The 21,710-nt window shown below is 54.7% G+C and overlaps 9 protein-coding genes across 9 annotated transcripts; 6 read left to right on the top strand and 3 right to left on the bottom strand.

The window, feature by feature from the left end:
* Positions 1-773: 773 nt before the first annotated feature.
* DCS_03669 (DnaJ domain containing protein) lies at positions 774-2,249 on the top strand (the record flags this gene model as incomplete). Its single annotated transcript, XM_040800986.1, has 3 exons — positions 774-926; positions 1,007-2,083; positions 2,160-2,249. The coding sequence occupies 3 exons, from the start codon at positions 774-776 to the stop codon at positions 2,247-2,249; spliced, it is 1,320 nt and encodes a 439-aa protein (XP_040656019.1).
* A 707-nt stretch (positions 2,250-2,956) lies between these two features.
* Positions 2,957-3,745, top strand: DCS_03668 (ELL complex subunit Eap30; the record flags this gene model as incomplete). Its single annotated transcript, XM_040800985.1, has 1 exon — positions 2,957-3,745. One exon carries the CDS (start codon positions 2,957-2,959, stop codon positions 3,743-3,745), a length of 789 nt encoding a protein of 262 aa, XP_040656018.1.
* Positions 3,746-4,421: 676 nt separating this feature from the next.
* DCS_03667 (integral membrane protein) lies at positions 4,422-5,379 on the bottom strand (the record flags this gene model as incomplete). Its single annotated transcript, XM_040800984.1, has 3 exons — positions 4,422-4,784; positions 4,863-5,138; positions 5,203-5,379. The coding sequence occupies 3 exons, from the start codon at positions 5,377-5,379 to the stop codon at positions 4,422-4,424; spliced, it is 816 nt and encodes a 271-aa protein (XP_040656017.1).
* Positions 5,380-8,147: 2,768 nt separating this feature from the next.
* On the top strand, positions 8,148-8,390 carry DCS_03666 (uncharacterized protein; the record flags this gene model as incomplete). Its single annotated transcript, XM_040800983.1, has 2 exons — positions 8,148-8,182; positions 8,252-8,390. The coding sequence occupies 2 exons, from the start codon at positions 8,148-8,150 to the stop codon at positions 8,388-8,390; spliced, it is 174 nt and encodes a 57-aa protein (XP_040656016.1).
* Positions 8,391-8,527: 137 nt separating this feature from the next.
* DCS_03665 (DASH complex component Dam1) lies at positions 8,528-9,279 on the bottom strand (the record flags this gene model as incomplete). The annotated part of the gene is made up of 3 exons (XM_040800982.1): positions 8,528-8,720; positions 8,792-8,889; positions 8,968-9,279. The coding sequence occupies 3 exons, from the start codon at positions 9,277-9,279 to the stop codon at positions 8,528-8,530; spliced, it is 603 nt and encodes a 200-aa protein (XP_040656015.1).
* Positions 9,280-10,352: 1,073 nt separating this feature from the next.
* Positions 10,353-11,415, top strand: DCS_03664 (uncharacterized protein; the record flags this gene model as incomplete). Its single annotated transcript, XM_040800981.1, has 4 exons — positions 10,353-10,376; positions 10,508-10,637; positions 10,711-10,788; positions 10,901-11,415. The coding sequence occupies 4 exons, from the start codon at positions 10,353-10,355 to the stop codon at positions 11,413-11,415; spliced, it is 747 nt and encodes a 248-aa protein (XP_040656014.1).
* A 578-nt stretch (positions 11,416-11,993) lies between these two features.
* DCS_03663 (ribosomal protein L13) lies at positions 11,994-12,584 on the top strand (the record flags this gene model as incomplete). Its single annotated transcript, XM_040800980.1, has 2 exons — positions 11,994-12,014; positions 12,066-12,584. The coding sequence occupies 2 exons, from the start codon at positions 11,994-11,996 to the stop codon at positions 12,582-12,584; spliced, it is 540 nt and encodes a 179-aa protein (XP_040656013.1).
* Positions 12,585-12,961: 377 nt separating this feature from the next.
* Positions 12,962-14,035, bottom strand: DCS_03662 (uricase; the record flags this gene model as incomplete). Its single annotated transcript, XM_040800979.1, has 3 exons — positions 12,962-13,007; positions 13,071-13,173; positions 13,252-14,035. The coding sequence occupies 3 exons, from the start codon at positions 14,033-14,035 to the stop codon at positions 12,962-12,964; spliced, it is 933 nt and encodes a 310-aa protein (XP_040656012.1).
* A 2,910-nt stretch (positions 14,036-16,945) lies between these two features.
* On the top strand, positions 16,946-21,277 carry DCS_03661 (cytosolic regulator Pianissimo; the record flags this gene model as incomplete). Its single annotated transcript, XM_040800978.1, has 3 exons — positions 16,946-17,886; positions 17,937-19,437; positions 19,496-21,277. The coding sequence occupies 3 exons, from the start codon at positions 16,946-16,948 to the stop codon at positions 21,275-21,277; spliced, it is 4,224 nt and encodes a 1,407-aa protein (XP_040656011.1).
* Positions 21,278-21,710: the final 433 nt, after the last annotated feature.

Raw genomic sequence — 21,710 nt, 5'->3', positions numbered from 1 at the left:
TCAGCACATGAACGAACAATCGTCGTCACACCTGTCCAGCTTCATCGAACCGCAGTGCCCCCCAGAGTGGGCGGGTTGTGGGTTGCAAACACTACCTACATACTCCGTACCTACTAGGTACATACCTGAACAGTGACGTAAGGTGCTGCCAAAAAAAAAAGAATCCGAGGGAGAAGGCCTGCAACGTGGGTTGGTTCACAAGCAGGAGAGTGAGTAGAGCTTGTTCCAGTCGCGGGTCAAGGCACGTAAGTACAGTACCCCCAAGTTAGCAGGTAAGGGGTGCCAGCCAGCTGGGAGGACACAATACTGTGCAACGTACTGCAAGTACTTGATTCCTTCTGCCTTGGTGGAGGAGGTAATTTAGGTGGTTAGGTGGTGGATGAACAGGCAAGGCTGCAGTCCGCAGCGCAGCGCTGGGTGATAAATTCACCAATTACCCACTGCCATTGCCGCCTCTGAACCCATCGAACGGAAATTGTAGCCTTGCCGCACCAGCTCAGGACCTCGCTCGCGGCCACCAGTGGAAACCTGACAAAATCTTGCGACGAGACAATAGGTCGCACAACGAGCCGAGAATATTCTTCGGTACTGTCTTTTCTCGCACCACAATTGGAAAACATAGTATCCGGCCTGCTTGCTCAATCCTTCAATCCTGCTTGCGCTAGAGCGACCGATTTTCGTCGACAGAACAGGCTGCGACCCCGCTGATTCGGCATCCGCAGCGGTTTGCAGAACTTGCACTCCGTGACGAGCTGGGTGGACGATGGCTGAACATGCGCACAATGCCGGTTCCGCGGGCGAGGAGGTTGATCTTTACGGTACGAATCCTCTTTCGCGGCCTTGACCCCCGTCTGACCGCGTTACCAGCGCTTTTAAGCATCGAACAGGATGCCTCACAAGAGCAGATCAAGAAGGCATATCGAAAGGTGAGCAACCAGCCCGCTCCCAACTCGCTCGACTCAGCCATGTGCGACCAAGTGGCGAGTGCTGAAGCGTAGCGGAACAGGCTGCTCTCAAGTACCACCCAGACAAAGTTCCGGAGGAGCAACGGCAAGAATCGGAAGTCAAGTTCAAGGAGATCACCCAGGCGTACGAGATACTCAGCGACGAACAGAAGCGCCATCTCTACGACACCCATGGCATGGCCGCCTTCGACCCTTCCCGAGGCGGCCCCGGCGGCCCCGGCGTTGACCTCAACGACATCATCTCCCAAATGTTCGGTTTCGACATGGGTGGCCCCAGCGGTTCCGGCGGCCAGCGACGGCCGCGACGAGGGCCCGACGAGGAACAGGAATACAAAGTGACTCTCGAGGAGCTCTACAAGGGGAAGACGGTCAAGTTCGCCGCCAACAAGCAAGTCGTCTGCGGCCAGTGCAAAGGTTCCGGCGGCAAGGAAAAGGCAAAGGCCAGCTCTTGCGAACGTTGCAAGGGCAACGGCATCGTCGAGGCGATCCGGCAGGTTGGTCCCGGCATGATGAGACGCGAGACTGTCCTGTGCGACCACTGCCAAGGAGCCGGCAACGTCTACAAGGAAAAGGACCGGTGCAGGAAATGCAAGGGCAAGCGGACTGTGCAAGAGAAAAAGGTGCTGGAGATATACATCCCGAGGGGCTCCATGCAAGGCGAGCGCATCGTGCTGGAGGGCGAAGCAGACCAGTATCCCGACCAGATACCCGGAGATATTGTCTTTACCCTCGTGGAGCAGCAGCATGACACCTTCTCGCGACTCGGAAACGACCTATCGGCCGAGCTGACCATCACGCTGGCCGAGTCCCTGACTGGATTCTCGCGAGTCGTGCTGAAGCATCTCGACGGACGAGGCATCGCCATGGAGCGCCCGCGCGGACGGCTGTTGCGACCCGGGGAATGCTTGAAGATTCAGGGAGAGGGCATGCCCGTGAAGCGAGGCGACGCCAAGGGGGACCTCTATCTTCTCGTAAACGTCGAGTTTCCCGAGGATGGATGGTTGGGCAATGACACGGCATACGAGACGCTTAAAAACATGTTACCTCCTCCTGGGGCGCCGATGGAGGCCGAAGAGGTGGATGACGTCGAGTACGAGGACGGGGCCGATATTGGAAAGGTAAGCCAGCACATCCCTGCCGGCACCGTAAACTGAAGAGACCAAGCGGCCAAGATGCTTACATTTCGATCTGCAGATGGGCGAAAACTCCGATGACCCTCGGTTTGGCAACGACTGGGAAGATGAGGATGTCGAAGATGGGCAGCCGCAGTGTCAGACGCAGTGAAATTAGACCACTGCCTCCTCAGCAAGCAGGCGAGCGATGAGATAGAAGCCATTCTAGCCCCAGGGCCCTGGATGGCGACGGGATAGGACAGCCGAACGGCCCAAGCTCAAGGGGAGGAAGGGCAGGGAATGGGCATCCGCCGATGCAGAAACGGCGAGCGTGTCCTTGCACTCTCGCAGTGATTCAAGATGGCAGGCAGCACCAGATGCCCATCACAGTCATGACAGACATACGGTAGACTTTAGTGCAAGCACAAAACCCGGAAGCGAAGGGAAGCCAATGGCACCCAGCTCCCGAACTTGGTGCCGAAGTAGGGAGCAATGTCGTTCACGACGGGTACCAATGGTAAATGAATACCTGTTAGACTTGGAACCCCGATTTACTTTCCTGCCTCAGTAGGTGTTCGGTTGCCCGTAGGCTTGCGATAATTATCCTACGGTTGCAAATGTAAATGACGGAGGCTCAGCAGGGGATGGGCTGCTCGCCGCCCCACCCCCACCTCTTGTCAGTCCAGGTATTACTACTCACTCCGTACACAAGCGTGAATAATGGGTACTGAGTAGGACAAGTGCATGGGCAGGACTGGCACAATTCCGAGCTTCGTCCCTCTCCAACCTCGATGCTTCGCTTCATCCATTCTGACTTGAATCAGGCAAGGCGCACACCGCCGTATTCTGCCAGATAAGGCAGTGAAAGCGGCCGACTCCATGTCCCGCAAAGGCGTTGGGATAGGCGCCTTTGAACGCTCTCGGCTCACCCTTGCGCATTATGCCTCCCACGGATCATCGCTCCGAGCGACCAACGCTCAGGCGCTCGAGACGCAGCTCTCTGTCTTTCGCTCGTTGCTGCAACAGTTTGCGCAGACGCACGCCAAGGATATTCGTTCCGACCCGTCCTTCCGAGCCCAGTTCGCGCGAATGTGTGCCGCCATCGGCGTTGACCCGCTGGCGAGCAGTGGGAGCGCAGCTGCCGGCGGCGGCTCCGTTTGGGCCCAGCTGCTGGGCAAGACGGTCAACGACTTTTACTTCGAGCTGGCCGTCCGCGTCGTCGAAGTGTGTGGCGCGACGAGGGCAGAGAACGGTGGCCTGATCGGCCTGTGCGACGTGCGTGACCGGCTGCTCTCCTCGGGCGCCGATCACGCAGCGTACTCTATTTCCGAGGACGACATATTGAGGGCGGTGGAGACGTTGAAACCGCTCGGGGACAGCTATGGCATCGTGCGCGTCGGCCGCGCGGATTACATCCGCAGCGTGCCTCGGGAGTTGAGCGGTGACCAGGCGGCCGTTGTGGAGGCGGCCCAGGTCCTCGGCTACGTGAGCGTCGGCATGCTTCGCGACAACTTGGGTTGGGAGCGGGCGCGATGCCGGACCGTCATTGAAGACCTCGTCGCGGAGAGCATGCTGTGGGTCGACAAGCAGACGGGCGGCGAGTGGGACTACTGGAGCCCGGCAGTTATGGTTGATACCCCCGAGGGCGACGTCGTTTACGGAGAATGAGATGCCGTCCAAGATGGACAGCAAGGCAATATTCATCTTGCGATCAGGCAGCGAGAATTCCAATCCCGTCATTCTCCATTGCGTTGCATTCAACGACGGCTTGTTGCCCGTGAGCGAACGACTCGCACAGCCGACCACTCTCCCCCGTCGAACAATCTTCCAGCAAAACCGAACCGGACCGGACCAGCCGTGCGGCAACCCCCCAGCCCCGATGAGTTGGAGAGACGACTGCTGGTTGCGACTTGATACTGGCCATCGATTGCGACGAGAAGCCCATCGCGAGGGCTCGAATCAATTTTGATAAACAAATCCACTACGGGGGAATTGCCGCCTAGAACAGTGCATCAGACGCACAATGCAAGCGAGCCAAAGGAATTTATACACGGCAACTCTGCATACTGGCTTCAAGGCATCAACCCACCCACCGTACCGACCGACCCCCGGATCATTTCTGCGAACCGCCGACGAATTCGCCGGTTGATCCATTCCGAGAAGCATGCCATCTGTCAAAGCACATGAACTCGCAAGAAATCCTTTGTCCAGCGCGCTGGCTCGAGGTCCACAACCACGGAGGTCACTACTCCCCCGAGCATGGCATGTATGTACACATATGTACCTTGTTCAGTCTTCGACAAAGGCCCTTCCTTGCCGGTCACAGCTGACTCGCAGACCATATCTAGTACGGAGGATTCGGGCCCATCGGGGGTGGAGGGTAGTCATCGGGCCTACCCATGCCACCGGAGCGAGCATCACGGCTGTCGCCAAAGTGCTTTCGGCGCAGGGCGGCGAGGCGCTTCTTCTTGGTCGTGGTGTTGATGTAGGTGCCGATAATGAAGGAGATGATGTTGAAGAAAGGCACCCAAAGCTGGTCGGGCAGGAACTTTTGGGCAAATGCGAGACAGATGGGCGACGTGACCCAGGAGACGCGCATGACCCTCCAGAAGCCAACCTTGACGGTGGCGCGGACCTGATGGTAGGTGCGGGCGCCCGCAATCAAAGCCATGGCAACGAGATAGATGCTGTTTTGGATGGGCGCAATCTGAATTCGGAAAATCATTAGTTAGAAACAAAGCAGTATCCAAGGCAAGGGGATGGGACTCGAGGCGAGATGACGCACAATCAAGTTGCTGACGATGATCTGCATAATCTTGGCCTTCAGGCTGGTGCGGCCGCGGAAAACTTTCTGCAGAAGAAAGATGAGGATGTGGCCCAGAGGGGCGCTGACAAGAGCGCCGTAGGCGGCCATCTTGGGGACGCGCGATGTGAAGTAGTGGCCATGCTTGTTGCGGTCCTTGGCAAGCCAAGAGGCGATGAGCTCTTGGGCACCGGCGAGAGAACCAGCGGTAAGCATTTTCGTCCGCAGAGGGTTGGATTCGAGCTGCTTGATGTAGGCCTATGTCGGCGTGACAAACAAACCGTCAGCGTCTAGCCGGAGCGCGCGACTGGAGAAGACATACCGCCAGATAGCCCTTGGTTCCAGCATTTTGGATGCCGCCGGTGAGGGCCGTGCCGACCGTTTCGGCAAGGGGATGTCTTCCACTGGTGCCGGGGATCTGGCCGTCCTTTGGAAGAGTTCCAGACATGACGTTCTGCACCGTCTGCTTGACCGTGTCCCTCTCAAACTTGACCGACATGGTGGACGTGGATACGGGAGTTGGACGGGGATTGGCCTCGTACTCGATTCAGCGATGAGGCCACAATACGTACATATATATACTGATATATATATGTAAATATGCGCTCCCGAACCGTGGCCAGATTCTAGTCAGCCCGACGGAGGAAGGTCAGCGAGAGACGAACGAAAGAATGGACAAATCGGGTTGAGGAGTGGTGGGATCGGGCGCACCCAGGGCAGTTAGTTCTTTGCTGAATGGTCTTGGGGGTTTGTTTACAAGTACGGAATAGGTGTACACAACATGGGGGGGGGGGGGCAGCCGTGTGAGAGTCGGGGCACAACTGTGGAACCACTCGGCCTCGGTACATGCATGCATGGGTTTAGGCAGGGCCCACGCCTGAGCGCGTGCGCTCGCGGCGCCAGTGGCCCTGCCTGACATGCATACTTGCTGTACGAGTAGGTAGTTGTACAGTATACGTGTAGGTACATGAAATGCACGGGCGCTGCGATTGTCGGTCAGGGCGAGGATAGGATGGGGAATACTTACGATGGATACTATCGCCGACTCTCTGGCTGTCGTGATGCGTGGCTGGAAGGAGGAGAATGGCGGAGAGTGAGAGCGGCAGGGTCCGAGGATGGGCGTTGCGCCACCCCTCCCCCCCTCTACCACCCCAGGGGTAAGACGGACTGTCGCACGGTTGGGCACCTTTGCTCCGCGCTACGTAGTATTCCGTACTCGTGCTCGAACTCCTCCGGCCCGCAAGGAGTACTGTACATGTACTGTAATACTGCGAGCGTAGGGGTACAGTAGCACGAGTTACAGTGCTGTGCATGCACTGCGTACTCCTAGCTGCAGGGAGGAACACAAGTTGTAACTGCAAGCAAGTACAACTACAGTATTAGTTGAAATTACTTACGGAGGGAATGCTGTACGGGGGCACCGTACTCGTTGCACTCAGTATGGAGTACGATGTGCAGTGCTCTGTACATATACTGTACCGACGAGAACTTGTACTCCGAACTGCGTACAATACTCCGTAAAAGTACAAGTTAGTATTGTACATGCACAGGATAATTATCATGCACGGGGCAGTGAATTAACTTGCACATTGGCGTTGCTGGCAGTCGAAGACCCTAATGATGGTACGATTCCTCAACGATTTCTCGACTCCAAGGTCATGGTGTGTGGTTGGAGGAATAGAAACTCGCATGTACTACCACTGTGTATGGAGTACTGTTCACCTAAGATCAATGCTCTGGCTTTGGCGCCAAGCAGTTCCCTTGACGATGAGAAATGGAGAGCAGGAAAATCTGTTGCGGCACATCCCTTACCGCCCTGGTTGCTGACGGCCGCGACCGCCCGCAGCTCATCCTCCCGCCAGCTATTACCTAGTACACTTGTACAGTACCGTACTTCTATGCAAGCAAGTACATACATATGATCGAAATCGTCACCGTTGCGTAGGGTTCTTGATGCTTGAAGCTGTGGTCGTTTTAATGAATATCTGACTGCCATGCTACTCCGTATATCGTGTGTACATGTACATGTATTACATGTTATATTCTTCGCTCGCAATTGGTCTTCAAGCCTCCAGGGCTGTTGTGAGGCAAGCAAGTACAGTAGTAGGTCCTAGTCCGCTACTGTAGTTCACTGCTCTCCCTGGGGCTAGCGGTATTACTGGCAGCTACCAAGTGTATACGGAGTAGCCGCGGCAAAAGTACGAAGCACTTGAACTCCTCATCAGGTGACAAAATTGAAAAACTGCACGCCATGGAAATGTACTCTAGATGATCCGCATTGTCATTTGGGTACGTACAAGTATGTACTGTACTTGTACTTGCTTAAATATTTACAGTAGTACGGTTGTACGGAGTGTTCCGTACGGAGTACTGTGATTAGGATATGACCATCTGCACCTACTGTACAGTACTTACGGAGCACAACTATACATGTACATGCACCCCTACATGTAAGTACTTAATTACTTACTGTATATAACCATAGGAGTGGAAATTGCCGTCTTGCCTTCAAGGGCCTCCAAGTACAGGGGATTAAATAGCCGTCAGGATTGATAATGGAGTCCCTTTTCTTTGCTCTTCTTTAGTCTCTATCCCCAGGCATTATTCTATGGGTGATTGACGTTGAATACTTCACGTAGTGATTAACCAAGCAACACCGTAACCGTACTGAGGCCCAAGTAACGCGTTCTGGGTTGTCGGGCTCGGTACTGGAAGTACCGTACATGTAATTACTCCGTCCATGCTGTACATGTAAGCAATACTGTACAAGTTAGTGCAGTAGTTTTTCGCTGGTGACCCACATCTACCCCGGCCAACCGGGATCGAGTTCAGCACTCGTACTTCGTAGTGCGATCATCATTCTTGGTGATGTAAATTTCTATTCTGCAACCATAGCATCATCCCTCAGTGATATTTCTGTCGCGACACCAGCGTTGTCATCGCCCTTTATCGCACAACGCAATCACGACAGGCCTTGTAAGCACTTGCCTACTTCATATAATTTCCTTTTAAAAGCTGCCATACGATATGGGGCTGGGGAAATGCAGAAAAACAAGGCGGAGGACAAGGTAACTTTCAACGTCGACATGATATCTATGTAAGAGGCTAATCGCAATTTTCAGAGATATCGATCAAGTTAAAGCCGATTTAATATCCTCGAGGCATCTTGCCCAATTCAAGGAAACTAAAATTGCCGAAGACCTTCCCGGGCTGGGGAAAAATTACTGTATCGAGTGTGCAAAATGGTTCGACACCGAATCAACCATGATGGCCCACCAGCGTGGCAAACCTCATAAGCGCAGGTGCGTACCTTGCATGTGGATTTGGCAGAATATCCGTTGTTCGCACGCCTGACTCATTTGAAACGCCAGGTTGAAGCAGCTGCGTGAAGCGTCGGATGTCGATCCTGCCAGGTTGCCCAGACCGGTTGCCATGGCGGGAACGAAGAATGTCGAAGGTGCTTGGAAGGGCGATGCTGCGATGCCCGAGGATGTCGATATGGCCACGTGAAAGGCGATGACTGAGCGGGAATAATGGATCGTTCAGGCAAACCAATCGCCATATCCTCTCGACTCACAACCCGACGATCCACCGGGTTACGTTGACGGAGGTGGAAGGAATATGCCCGAGAGCCGGCGGTAGGAATATCACCGCACGCCACGAACACGGGGTCTGACTAGTCCGCTTGAATGGCCACGGTCGCTGGCCTTTCTGATTCTACCTCTAGTAGACGACCCACGGGCAAAGGGCAGACGGGATTGTCGGGTTTCCTGCGCGCCGCTCGAGACGGTGGGCCTCGTCGGTGCGGGCGGAGTGTCGACAAAGGATGTATCAGTCGTCCTATGGGTAGTCAGCATCAGCATTGAACCGTGGGTAGATTGTCTTGTATGCCTGGGACGTGCCCGACTCACATGAAGGTGGCTTCGGCCTCGCTGTCCGAACGTGTCGCCGTGTTATGTTGTGCCTCGTCGGAAAGCCGATCTCTGCGAAAGGACTCGGCTACAGGGCCCTAGATGGAACGTGCGGTTAGCGTGGACGGTTGAGTGCAACACGCGACTCCGTGAATGGAAACCTCATCTATCCATACCTCCGGGAAATCAACGCAGAATGCATTCATGTTGAGGCCGTAAAGGAAGCTAGCAAACGATTCGCCGAATCTGGCGAGACTCTCGTGTATGAGTTGGAAGTGCATCATGTTGGCCTCGAGGTCGGCCATGGCGTCGGAGAATTCGGCAAAGGCTGGCTCCAAGTCGTTGAGAGGGCATGTGATGCTGCCGTTGACAGCCCTGCGAGCAGATCCGCGAAACGAGGAGCGAGATGGTGGACGCAGTGGTGTTGTAGGACGCGTCCTGGAGTTGGATCGCTTGCTGCCGGGCGGGTCGTGGACTTCGGTGGACATGATGTTCCTACAAAGGTCAGGAGCAGTCTGTCGCGTGGGCAGAGAAAGCCTATGCAAATGCTGAGGATATGAGGTTCCTCGGCGGAGAAGAGAATGCTGGGTTTATGACGTTTACGAAAACCGCGACGCCGCGACCCAGGGGCGTTTTCCGCTCGGCATTGTTTGGCTCGCTGAACGACTGGAAGACTAACGCTAGGTAACGAGCTCACCATGGTCCACTCTAGGTACCTGAGAGTTGGTATTTATTATGCATCCGAGCTTGTGCTGTGCAGTAGGGGACACAAAATGAAATTCGCTCCAGACACATTATTCGAGTTGCGTCATCTCCCATATTATTGTTAAACTTATAGTTGGATGCATCATATTATTAACTCACGTTTTGATGTATTACAGTATATCCAAACTATAAACCTCAAGGCTATTTTACTTCCAACTACAATTTGCTGTTGGCATTGTTGTGCAAACAGCAGCCAATGCAGATATTGCCACTGCACATGTGTACTTGTACTGTTCAAGACAATGCCTTCATAACTTTCATAAAATAATACTGTTACACCTGTGACGCATATTCACTCGATGTAGTATTCATAGAACCTCTACTCCGTACTCCGTACTGGCCGAGCGAATATCGACAAATGGTTCTCCGTGCGAAGTACTCAAGTAATACCTCATACAAGTGCTGTACTTAAGTTTAAGTGCAAGTACCAAGTGCAAGTACAGTACTTAAGTAGGCGTACAAGTAATTACGGGGGTACTTACTGTACTCTGCGGGTGGACTTATGGTTGGTTACATGTAAGTACTTGTATGTGTTCCACGCCCTCGACCCCACTAAAGTCCGGGGAGTGCCCCTTCCCGAGCAGTGAGGAGTCTGGATCTCGTTGGATTTCCAAGCATTTGGCATCTCCGAGACTTCTGCTGGGCAATCCGCAACAGTGTGCATGTTGATTTTCTGGCTTGGTTTCAATACCACTTTGCGCATAGAAACCTTGTCGAAACCTCCTCAGCAAGGGTGACCCTTCCAATCGACTTGCGGGAGACGATGGTCATGCTAACTCTTATACATCCAGGCGCCATGACTGGGAACAACGACTTCGAGGTACATGAGCTCTCCCTTCTGGTGGGCGCTCGTAAGCCACGGCATGCTGGGCAGTAGACGAGTTGAACGGAAATGATGAGCAGTGAAAGCAGCCCTTTCTGAAGATTGATGTTGATGAAGCGTTTCAACAGACTCTCTTCGCTGTCCAGCTGTCCTGTGACGACTGTATTGCAACCGTTTCAGAGCAACTCTACAAGCTGAAAGGCGTCACCAAAGTCGAGGGCAACCTAAAGGAGCAACACATATCAATTAAAGGCTCGGGTAGGAATTTTCATGTTCAGCTTTCGCGTCGTACATGGCGTCCGGGTTGGATAAATGCGCTGATGTGTTGCAGCACCACCGTCCGCCATACTTGAGGCCATCCAGGCAACAGGTCGAGACGCCATTCTCCGAGGATCCGGTGCATCAAACAGTGCGTCCAGCATTTCTGCTGCATGTTTCAATTAACCCATGCTTGTCCTTCCCCGCCCCGGTTTCGTCCGGTGCCGACGATGAGCTTGTCCACTAACAAACGTTGCAAACAGGCGCTGCAGTTTGCATCCTTGAAAATTTCACTGACCGAGTCGTGGGGGAAAATGAAAATCACAATCGCGAAGTGAAAGGGCTGGTTCGGATGGTCCAAGTGAGCTCGACAAGAACATTGGTCGACCTCTCGATTCGAGGTGCTGCACCTGGGGCATATCGGGCCACAATCCGCGAGTTTGGTGATCTCAAGGACGGAGCAAGGTCTACTGGGCGCATCTGGTCTGCCGGTGAGGAGGAAGCAAAGGGCTTGCTGGGTTCGGTTCAAGTTGACAGTGACGGCCGCGGTGCCACTTTCGTCGACCAACCTTTTCAGATCTGGGAAACCATTGGACGTGCCATTGTTGTCACCAAGCAAGAAGAGCGCCCCGAGTGGTTGACAAATGATGAGGATACAATGGTTGGTGTCATCGCGAGGAGCGCAGGCATGTGGGACAACGACAAGACAGTTTGCTCATGCACAGGAAAAACATTGTGGGAGGAAAGAAAGGACGAGGTTAAGAAGGGAATGCTGTGATTTATGCCATACGGAAATGTCAGACTTATTGCTCATCGGTCTTTCCCTACTTCGAGCTGTACGTGTACGATAAGAGCTGAAGAGAGGAGGAACAATTCATATGATTGCTGGTCACGTACACTTATGTTTGCAGTACTGTAAATGTAAACAACGGGCAGCGGTTATGCAATGTCAAATCTGCGAACCTTGCAGAGCTAATAAAATCCGGGATTGATGGTATTATGTTTCCATTTACAGTATTATTCCGGAAATAATTCGAGTAATGGCCGGCGTTGACCACTTCATATCAGTGATTACAGGTGGAGGCGTCGTGAGACACATCATTAATTAATACCTTCCGTGCTGTGTTCCTGAGGGCGGTCACATGCGGCATTGAAAAATTGTTGCTGGGAATGGCAAGGCAGGAAATTCTGCCACTGCCGACTTTGCTGACTCAGCGATGGACCGAACAGCGTGCGCCGTGACCAGTGAACCTATCGGGGCTCCGTTTGAGACCTGGAAACGTCAAACTTGCTCTCACGGCACACCTCCAATCTACGATACAAGCCACTATCCGAGTGAGCTTGAGGAAGCCCACAATGTCGCAAACCCTCGGCCTGGTAAGAATTCCCCGGCCCAATCTGCCTGGAGCGTCCTGACCCGTTTACCAGAGCCGACTCGCATACTCTCGGGTCTGGCACCAAGTCTCGGCCTCCTTACCACACCATTCCCTCTCCACCCAGAGCAGCGTCACACCCCCATCCTTGGGTCGGCTTGCCTCTCGGATCGCCATCTTGCTCATGGGCAAGCACAAACCGATCTTTGACCCCTCTACAGACTGCGGCGATTACGTCGTCGTGACGAATTGCGCTGCTCTTCACACGACGGGTAACAAGAAATGGCGAAAGATGTACTACAGACACACAACACGGCCCGGTAGCCTCAAGGCGCTCACAATGGACGCACTAATAGAGAAGCAAGGAGGAAGCGAAATTCTGCGCAAAGCTGTTTCCGGCATGCTGCCGAAGAACAGACTGCGGGACAAGCGGCTGGCGCGTTTAAAAGCGTTTGAGGGCGACTCGCACCCGTACAAGCAAAATCTGATTCGATTTGGTGGCGTAGCTGTAGGAATCGATGGGTGGGAGGAGGCCGTCGAGATGATTCGGGAAAAGGACAAGGAGAGGATATGAGGCGATTCGGCCTGGAGCATGTTTGGTGACTACGCATTTACGGGAACGGCCCAATGTACTATCTACATCCACTACCAGATGATCATATGTTACGATCTCACATGCATTCATCATCAGGCTCCCGTATACTACCCGTCCTCACTCCATTGGCCATTGCATCCGTCTATACGGATGGTACTGGGTTATGCGCCGAGTCGCAGCCTTCGCCCTGTACGAGGTGGATTAAATGGCAGCTGAAAGGCCGGCATGGAGACTGAATTGTTATCGATAATTACGACAACCAAGTACGAGCACCCACGAGAGGAGACCAAAAATGGCATTATCATGGCGATTTTGTGTGCATTGAAGATCGCCCAACTATCGTTACAGCACGAAATCTACAACTTGGACCGGGTCGAACCGGCCACGTCACCTCTTGTCTCCCTGTGTGCATTCCATTTAGAACTGTTCTGTTCTGTGAAGGTGGCATGGACTTGGACAACTTACGAACGCGACACCTCACACTTGATGAGGCCGTTGGGGGAGGACTGCGGGGCGTAGACCTCGGCATCCTTGCCAGTGTTCTTCAGGCCCTTGTGCCAGCTCAAGTCTGTGGTGGAAAGGATCAGTCGTCTCGGACTCACGCGTAAGAAGGTACAAGGTACTGGTTAAAAAAATGGCTACTCACTGATCTCGAAGTTGTGGTTGTTGGGCAGCGAATAGGCGACGCTCTGAGTCTCGGGAACAGCAGCAAGAATCTGCTCACACATCTTATACATGGTATTTTGAACGCTGGCACTGTTGTCCTCGGCAAATAGCTTGAGGGTGATGTTGCGCGCTAGGTCGTAGGCACGGTCGAACTTGGGCTCGGCGGCCCGGACGGCTCGGAGGTCGGCAAATCGGCTCCAGTTCCAGCGAGCATCGACGTTCGTGGCGAGGATGCGGTCCCAAGTCTCGGGAAGCGTCGTGTATTCATCGCGGACGAAGCCGTGGAAGGCGGAACCGGTGCTTTTGAGGACGGACAGGCCAGCGATGGCGCTGGTGACGAGGATACCGTCCTTGCGACATACGCGCACTTCGGCGTTGCGCGTCTCGCCAGCGTCTTTGATGAAGCTGTGGGGATGCGGCTTCCCGTCGACGTCCATGCGGGCCCAGCGGGTGGAGATGACGGAGATGTTGGCGGCATGGATGTGGCTATACTTCTGGATGAAGTGGCTTCCGAGTATGGAGGCGAAGAGCTCGGGCGGGTGGACAGGGTTCTGCTTTGCCGTGATGTAGATGGTGTTCTTGATGGAGTCGGTGGCGACGACGACGCTGTTGTCTGCTCGCGTGTACGAGCTGTCAATGTCTCCCTCGAGGAGGCAGCAGACGGTCATCTCGACGACGTGCTGGACGCCGGTTTTGGCGTCGCGCGAGACCTTGAGGACGCGCACATTGTCCTTGCCGTAACGGGCAGCGGAGACGAAGGGCATGGTGATAGTGGTTTGGGGATCCGGAGATTCCAAAAATTTCTAGAAGTTTCAGGTGCGCAGCTGGTGATGGCCGTCAATGCCGATGCCGGGCTTGTCTGTCGCTGCACAACGGCGGCGGTCAGCGAGGAGGTGTGCTGGAGATTCGTTCGTTGCCCGTTATCTTATCTTGGCGAAGGACGTGAATTTGGATGGCTTTGGGAGTATGGATGGCTCTGGCAGGAGGAGGAGGGAAACTGGAGGGGAGATGAATATATATGCCTACAACTTGGCTGTATGCACATTGGTAGTGTACGTGGGAATAACTGGTAATACTGCAGAGTCAATGACACCTTGGGGTCATGGAGCAGGTTTCGGCCAGATGCGAGCCGGCCCATCTCCGTATCGCAACTGGATCGAAGTCCATTGGAAACCGGCGATGGCTGGTTGGGGGAGGCTCGGAGCCCGCCGAATCCCTGCCAGCAACGCAGTACTGGGTGGAGGTACCAAGAATGGCCACCCCCTCCCCTGGACTCCACTGTCGTCACTGGTGTCGGCGACGTGTAGGAAGGATGCTCGCTGGCAGAACTAAAGTACGAGTACATACTTTGCATCTTGCGAGTATCGGATGATTTAATTCCAGCCCCCCCCTTAATGCCCTTCCTTGCACATATCGAATACAAGTATTTACTTACTTACTTACTGTACAGTTACGTGCTCCGTACGAGTACTCCGTACGAGTACTCCGTACACCCACAGGACGTAAGTACACCTAGGTGTATACCTAAGTACATGTACGGAGTTCAGTAAGTACAGTACTTGTACTTACAGTACGTGTCTATGTAACAGTACAAGTAGTTGTATGGAAGTACAACTAAGTATGTGCACAAGACCATGCAGGATACCTACATGTAGTATACTTATGTACGAGTATACATGCGTATCCTGCAAGGCACCTGTTGATCAGAGGCTCAACAAACGTCCGCTCATGATGCTGTACTGTAGGTCGGTCTTGCACTGGTACAAACATAACACGACGCAGGCCGTCTGGATTTTAGCACAAACTCGTCCTTGTACGTACGGAGTACGTTGTCAGGTGATAACCAGTTGAGTCGTAGCGCGTTCCCTTAATTCAAGGTACTGCAGTCTCCTGTACCACTGGCAGATGTACTTACGCACACCCACCAGTGGCATTCGTGCGGAGGCTTCCTTCAGCGGTCACCCGGCGATGTATCATTAGCATACGCCCCACCAAGGACGGCCTGGAAATGGCCTGTGTTCTAAAACCGGGCTTGGGTTGGGGCAGTCGAATGTTCCGAAAGGCGGCTCGTTGCTTGGTCCACACCCCTCCGTTTCATCTACAGACGCTTCGGCGAGTAGGTGTAATCAATCGGTAGTTTGCCTTCGCCGACCACTATTATCATGCATGCATCGTTATCCTAATGTACCTACACAAATCGTAGGAGGCACCTGCGTTGGGAAAAGATGGGAGTCGTACAAGGGGTTCCGACATCGTTAGCATCATGCTGAGGAGTATGTCACCACCATCGATCGTATGATATCCCTCCTATTCGTAGGTAACATGCCATGAAAATGAGAACGCCTTAGTCCGTACGGAGTACTTCGTACACCGTCCTGAATTGGCGTCGACCTGTGTGTGACTATAGAATGAGCACCCGTCCCCAATTGCAGATACTTCTACGTCTATTACCTTATATTACTAACCAACTCCTGTACTCCGTACACACTGAGGCAGTAGATACTTGGTATTACTACTACTACTACTATTACTTTGTTAGTACACAGTACTCCGTAGTAGCCTTACTATTGCACAATGCAATTACCCGTGCCTGCGCAGAAAACTATGGTTCCTACGGGTAATACTCCATGGAAACGCCCGGCCAAGTGGACAGTCCTACCAGCATTCCAAGTGCCAAGGTCCCAAAGACCTACTGCTCTGTACAGATACGTGACCAAGCATATCTGCTAGGTACCTACCTACTGCAGAAGGAGAATTCAATACACCTATGTACATGTATTATAGTAGTCGTTGCTTTGATGAGTAGTTGGAGTGCCCCATGCGCCGTACACCACCACCACCTTACTATTACTAGTATTATTCCAACACATGTAGTCCGTACTCCGAGTAGGTGATTGATTGTACGTCCCGGTGTTCCTGTTGATACTATGGAAGTAGTACACCTACCTTGACCGCCGTGAAATTCTGCTATTAGCAACTCTGCTATTAGCAGCTACCACCTACGAATGCGCCTGGACAACTTGCCAGGTGCACATGTTCCTCCGTCGATTTGGACGAAGACCCCCCAGTACGTACCTTGAGTTTTGCACCGTAGCCGACAGAGTACCGAGGACTAGTCGGTACATTGTCCGCCTACTTGTGCTTGTCAGAAAGCACGTACTGTACTAGCACGAAGTACTTCGTAGTACCTAATTACTCCGTAATACTTACGACTCGGATACAGACGAGCCCACACCTGTCATCCAGCTGCTCCTCGTAGCTACAACCTGTCGACGCGGCCTACGAACCTACCAGTCCTCTGCGCTCGATGTTTCTCGTACATGTATACGTACGACCCGGCAAACGCTGAGCATGGACTTTGCTTGTCGCAGCCACAAATGTTGACTCTTGCGCAGCTTCCGTACAGATATTCATCGTCTCTGGCATTCTAGCCGATTCGCCCACTCTCAACACCCCCAAATCGCGCTCTGCCTGCGACGTCGTCCACTCTGCCCAACCTCCGCCGTCGATCCGGCTTGTGCCAACTCTGTAACCTTTTAGCAGCCAAACAAGAGACCGGAGAAGGACAGAGCAGACGGATGCACCCTCATCGAATCCGGGGCGCAGTCCCACCGGGTGGACAGGTCACGGCCCTTTGCTTGCGGACAGCTCCCTCGACGACGGGATAAAAGGCCATGACCATGCCGTCTCAATCCTCCCAATCCTCCCAACATCAAGGCCACCATCACCTGCAACAAGGTCGAACGAGCCTCGATCGCGATGGAAACGCCCTGCACCTTCCCAACGGCGGTGCCGCACGCAACGTCACCGCCTCGTCGAGCTCCTTCACCCCCAGGGGCAGCAGCCTCAACCCCATCGTTGGTCCCGGCAGCTTCAGCTCGGAGCTGCGGAGCCAGATGCTGTCGGGCCGCACGGCAAGTCGTGCTGACGTAGGCTCCGTCTACCCCAGCAGCGTCGCGGACAAGTTTGAATCGGAGGATACGAATGCCGCCGCCGAGCAGGCACTCTCCGTCCTCAAGGACAGACTGAACCGGGAGCTCAAGATCAAGGAAGGTAGTGAGAACATGCTCGAGGCGCTGAACATTAAGAAAGCGAAGCAGACCAAAGAGCAGCGGCAGAGAGTCGAGGCCGAGCTCAGCGCCAGCAATTCGAGGATCAAGGAGCTGCGACAGAAAATAGCAGACGCCCAACGGCCGCGGCCGGTACTGCCGACGACGCCGACGAGGAATCGGACGCAGCAGGAGAGCACCTTCCACGCTTTGAGCCTGCGCTCGCCACCGAGCATCGCAAGATCGGCCCTTGGCTCCGATGTCGAGGAGTTGCTTGAGAGCCCGACCTTTACCGTGGCGGAGCTTCTCCAGGCGCTCGAAGTCGAGGGCATGGCACCGGAGCATTATGTCAGCCGTGCCAATCAGCTGGTCGATCTTTTCAAGCGGCACCCGACCATCAAGTATGATCTCGTCTGGTCCGTCTTCGGCCTGAGGATGCAGATGATGCTCCTGAGCGAAAGCCGCGAGGTCGCCGCCGCCGGCTACCGGGCAACCCGCTACGCCATCACGGATGTGGCTTCCCTTCAAAAAATTCGTAGCCTCAACACGGATTATCTGGTCATACGGTAGGGCGAAGATGCCGTCCGTCACGGAACAATGTTGCTAACTTCGCGAGGTCGTTGAACAACTATCGGAAAGCCGACGTCGAGCGAGAGCAATCTCTCAAGTTTGTGCGAGCCTTTCTCGACGTCAAGGGCGGAGTCAAGGAAATCTCACGAGCCGTCGTGCGCACCCTCGTCGCCGTTGCGGAACAAGGAGAGGAACGTCGGCCTGGCGTCCAGGCTGCCGACCAGAACATCGACCGGTTACGGCCCATCTGTATCGAGACCTTGGCCGAGATCATGGTGCGGGATCCGGCCCTCCTTGTGGCCTCTGGTGGCCTCGGACCGCTCTCCGAGGCCTTGTCGGAGGGGACCTACAAGGCCCCGGAGAGTCTCATGGCCGCTTTCCTTTTTCTTTTCGACACGCCACAGCGACGAAAGTACATCCACCCGGGATACGGCCTGGATACCGTCTTCACCGCCTTCACAGACCAGCTGGCCGCCACGGAGAGCATCCTGAAGCAGAGTTCCCGGGCTGTCTCCGCGGCCATGAGATCATGGTCTGGCCTGATGTCTCTCTGCATGTACGACTTCCGACCGATCAGGTCGCTCATCTCGAGCCTGCTCTTTCCGAATCCTGCCATCCGGGAGACCGTCCTGGACCTCCTTTTCTCCCTGCTGCGCATCAAACCCCCCGCGTGGGCCACGTCGTTTCTGGCCGGCCGGAGACTGACAACCTACGGAAGGGTCGCCAACATGAAGACTGCCAGCCTTCGGGAGCAGAGCGCGATGCTGCACCTCGAAGAGGACAACAGCGAGCAGAACTTTGTCGATCATTATACCGCCCTGCTCCTCGCAACCTTTATCAAGACTGGCCTGCTGCAGAGCTTGTTGCTGATTGCCCAGTCCGAGGAGGACCCGATGCTGAAGCGCAAGACCACGCTGCTGATCGGGGAAGTTCTCAAGCTGGCCAGTCGCCTTCTTCCTCCCTCGTGGAGCGCCGAGCTTCAGCTTCTGCCCGATCTTTTCTCGGCGGCGACCGAGTTCGGGAACGAAACTCATTTTGTCGCCTCGGGCATCGTCTACCAGATCAGCAGTGTCAGCAGAACGCTTTACAAGAGCGCGCCGTCCGAATCCATGGCCGACGCGCTGCCCTCGAGCGACAGCATGCAGAACATGGGCGTGACGGAGGATCACCCCAAAGCCAACGCCGCCATCGTGTTCGACGATGCGACATTTCGCCAGTTCGTCATCGACACGGGCGTCTTGAATAGCTCCAATTACCTAAAGTGGAACTGGGACGTCATCATGAAGGTCATCGAAGGGCCGCTGCAAATCGGAAAACGGCTGGACGAAGCGGTCAAAGCGTCCAAGTTCATGAAGAGGATCATGAGCTTCTACCGGCCCTTCAAGTACAAGTTTGCGGATATCAAGAACACGAGGAACACGCAGAAATATGTCAAGGCAGGGTGCGCGCTGGTGCATTCCCTGCTGATGACACCCGAAGGCGTCAAGTTCCTTGCCGACAGCAAGCTGCTGAGACAGATCGCCGAGTGTCTGGCTCAATGTGACCCGGTGCGTTCTTGACCGCGTGTGACTGGTATAGCGCCGCCGGTGGCTAACACGAACGCAGACGAGCGGCCTTACCGCCCAGTACCCAATGTTCGCGAGAGATCGTCTCACGGACACGCTGTGTTGCGGCTATTTCTCCATGCTCGGCGTCCTCAGCACAGATCCCAAGGGACTTCTCCTGCTGGAGCGTTGGAGGATGTTCAACATGATGTACCACATCGTCGACCTGAAACAACGACCGGATCTCATCAAGATGCTGCTGTCCAACTTTGACTACAGTCTCCAGGGTCATCCCCGGGTCCTGCTGTCCAAGGCCCTGACGGCGGGCACAAAGGACATCCGCATACACGCGACGAACACGCTTCGCAAATGCACCATGCGGCCGGTGTCCTCGTTGAAGGAGCACAACAGCGCCAGCGATTCCAAGTGGGCGATTCAGCTCCTCGTCACGCAATTGTACGACCCCGAGATCGAGGTGTGCTCGACGGCCGTCAAGATCCTGGAGAACGCGTGCAACAGGAAGACGTATCTGGAATACATCGTTGAATGCCGGCCGGCCTTGGACCACCTAGGCGAAATTGGAGCGCCTCTACTTCTGCGATTCCTGTCCACGTCGATTGGATACCACTACCTGGACGGGTTGGATTACATCAGCAACGAGATGGACGATTGGTTCCTCGGGCGCAACGATTCCTACGTGAGCGTCATCGAAGCCAGCTTGGCTAGGGCGTTCCTCGCCGAGACGGACGATCACGGCCATCGCATGAGCTTGTTCGACGAAGCCTCGGTGGACGCCGACTTTCACGACAGCCACGTGCCACCACACTTTTACAGAGAGCTGACTCGCACTCGCGAGGGCTGCAGGCTCCTGAGCGACAAGGGACACTTTGAGGAGTTCGTGTCGACCATTCGCGATCAGGGCATGCAGACGGACGACGGCGAGATCCTGACCAAGGTCAAGGGTTGTCTGTGGGCCGTCGGAAACGTTGGCTCCATGGAGCTCGGCGCGCCCTTCCTGGAGGCGAGCGACGTTGTTGAAAGGATCATTCGAATTGCGGAATCGCACGAGGTGATGAGCATGCGCGGCACCGCATTCTTCGTTCTCGGGCTCATCTCGCGCTCCTCACACGGATTGGAGATGGTCTCCGAGCACGGCTGGGATGCGAACACGACGTCGACGGGCACCTCGTTGGGCTTTTGCATCCCCAACGACCTCGGCCGGCTGTTCTCGCTGAAGCCGTGGAGGCACGTCAACGGAGGGTCGATCAAGCTGCACGACACCCAGTGCACCATCCAGAAGCAGCCTCGCGCTCGACAGGCGCGGCCGCCGCTCGAGTCATCGGATCTGCCGCCCCTCCTCAGCGACCGCGACGTCAACGCGAGGATCCTGGAGCTCATTGTCGACCTCGGCAACATGGTCTTGTACAAGAAGGCGCTCGGCGAGCTGCAGAAGCTGAAGCAGCGCAAACCCAACGCATTCCGAAGCACCGACTTTTTCAAGCAAGTCATGGGCCTCATGGAGTGGAACCACTACAGGCTCGGCGTGCGTAGGCTGGTGATCGATCTATTTGAGAAGAACGTGATGCGACGGATCGTCTTTGGCGAGGATGAGAGCGACGGCGGCGACGACGAGAGCAGCCAGACTGGCGAGAACAGCGGCGACGATAGGACAGAGAGGCAGAGGAGCGTCAGCGAGCCGGTGGAGATGACTTTGGAACTGGCGCCAGCTCCGCTCCAAGTGCGACGCGAACAGGCTCGAGCCGGCCAAGGATGCCGCCCAATGACGGACGATGCGACGAGGGCGGAGGGCAGCGTCCCAATCGGCCCAAACAATCGCAATTAGAGTGGAGGGGAAGCGAAGCGGCGTTCCGATCACCACATATGCGCACCACCAGTGCAAGGGGCGAACGGATGGGTATCGACTGGTCGGTAGCAAGCCAGGTTTGAAAAGAAGGGGCCTATTTTCAGCATGAAGTGCCCGGTCTCCTCTTCCTTTTGGATGTCTCTCGGTCTCGCTTCCCCATCTTCGTGCCATTTTCCTTCTGCCTCGCACCCGTACGTAGAGTGATGTATGTACGAGCATACACAGGTGCGTATAGAAATGTGTGAGCGTATGTTTGTGAGTGTGTGAAAGTGTGAGGGGATAGGTACGTGAGGATTTGTATATGTGCTTGTCAATGTGTGAGGTGGGTGTACGTCATTGCGTCATATCGAGTCGACCTATAAACTGCACGACTCAGATGCCCCACAGCCAGCTACTACTTACACTACTGTAG

The sequence above is a fragment of the Drechmeria coniospora genome, chromosome 02 (assembly GCF_001625195.1).
Source record: "Drechmeria coniospora strain ARSEF 6962 chromosome 02, whole genome shotgun sequence".
Classification (NCBI taxonomy): Eukaryota; Fungi; Ascomycota; class Sordariomycetes; order Hypocreales; family Ophiocordycipitaceae; genus Drechmeria; species Drechmeria coniospora.
This window is presented reverse-complemented; position numbering and strand designations above follow the sequence as displayed.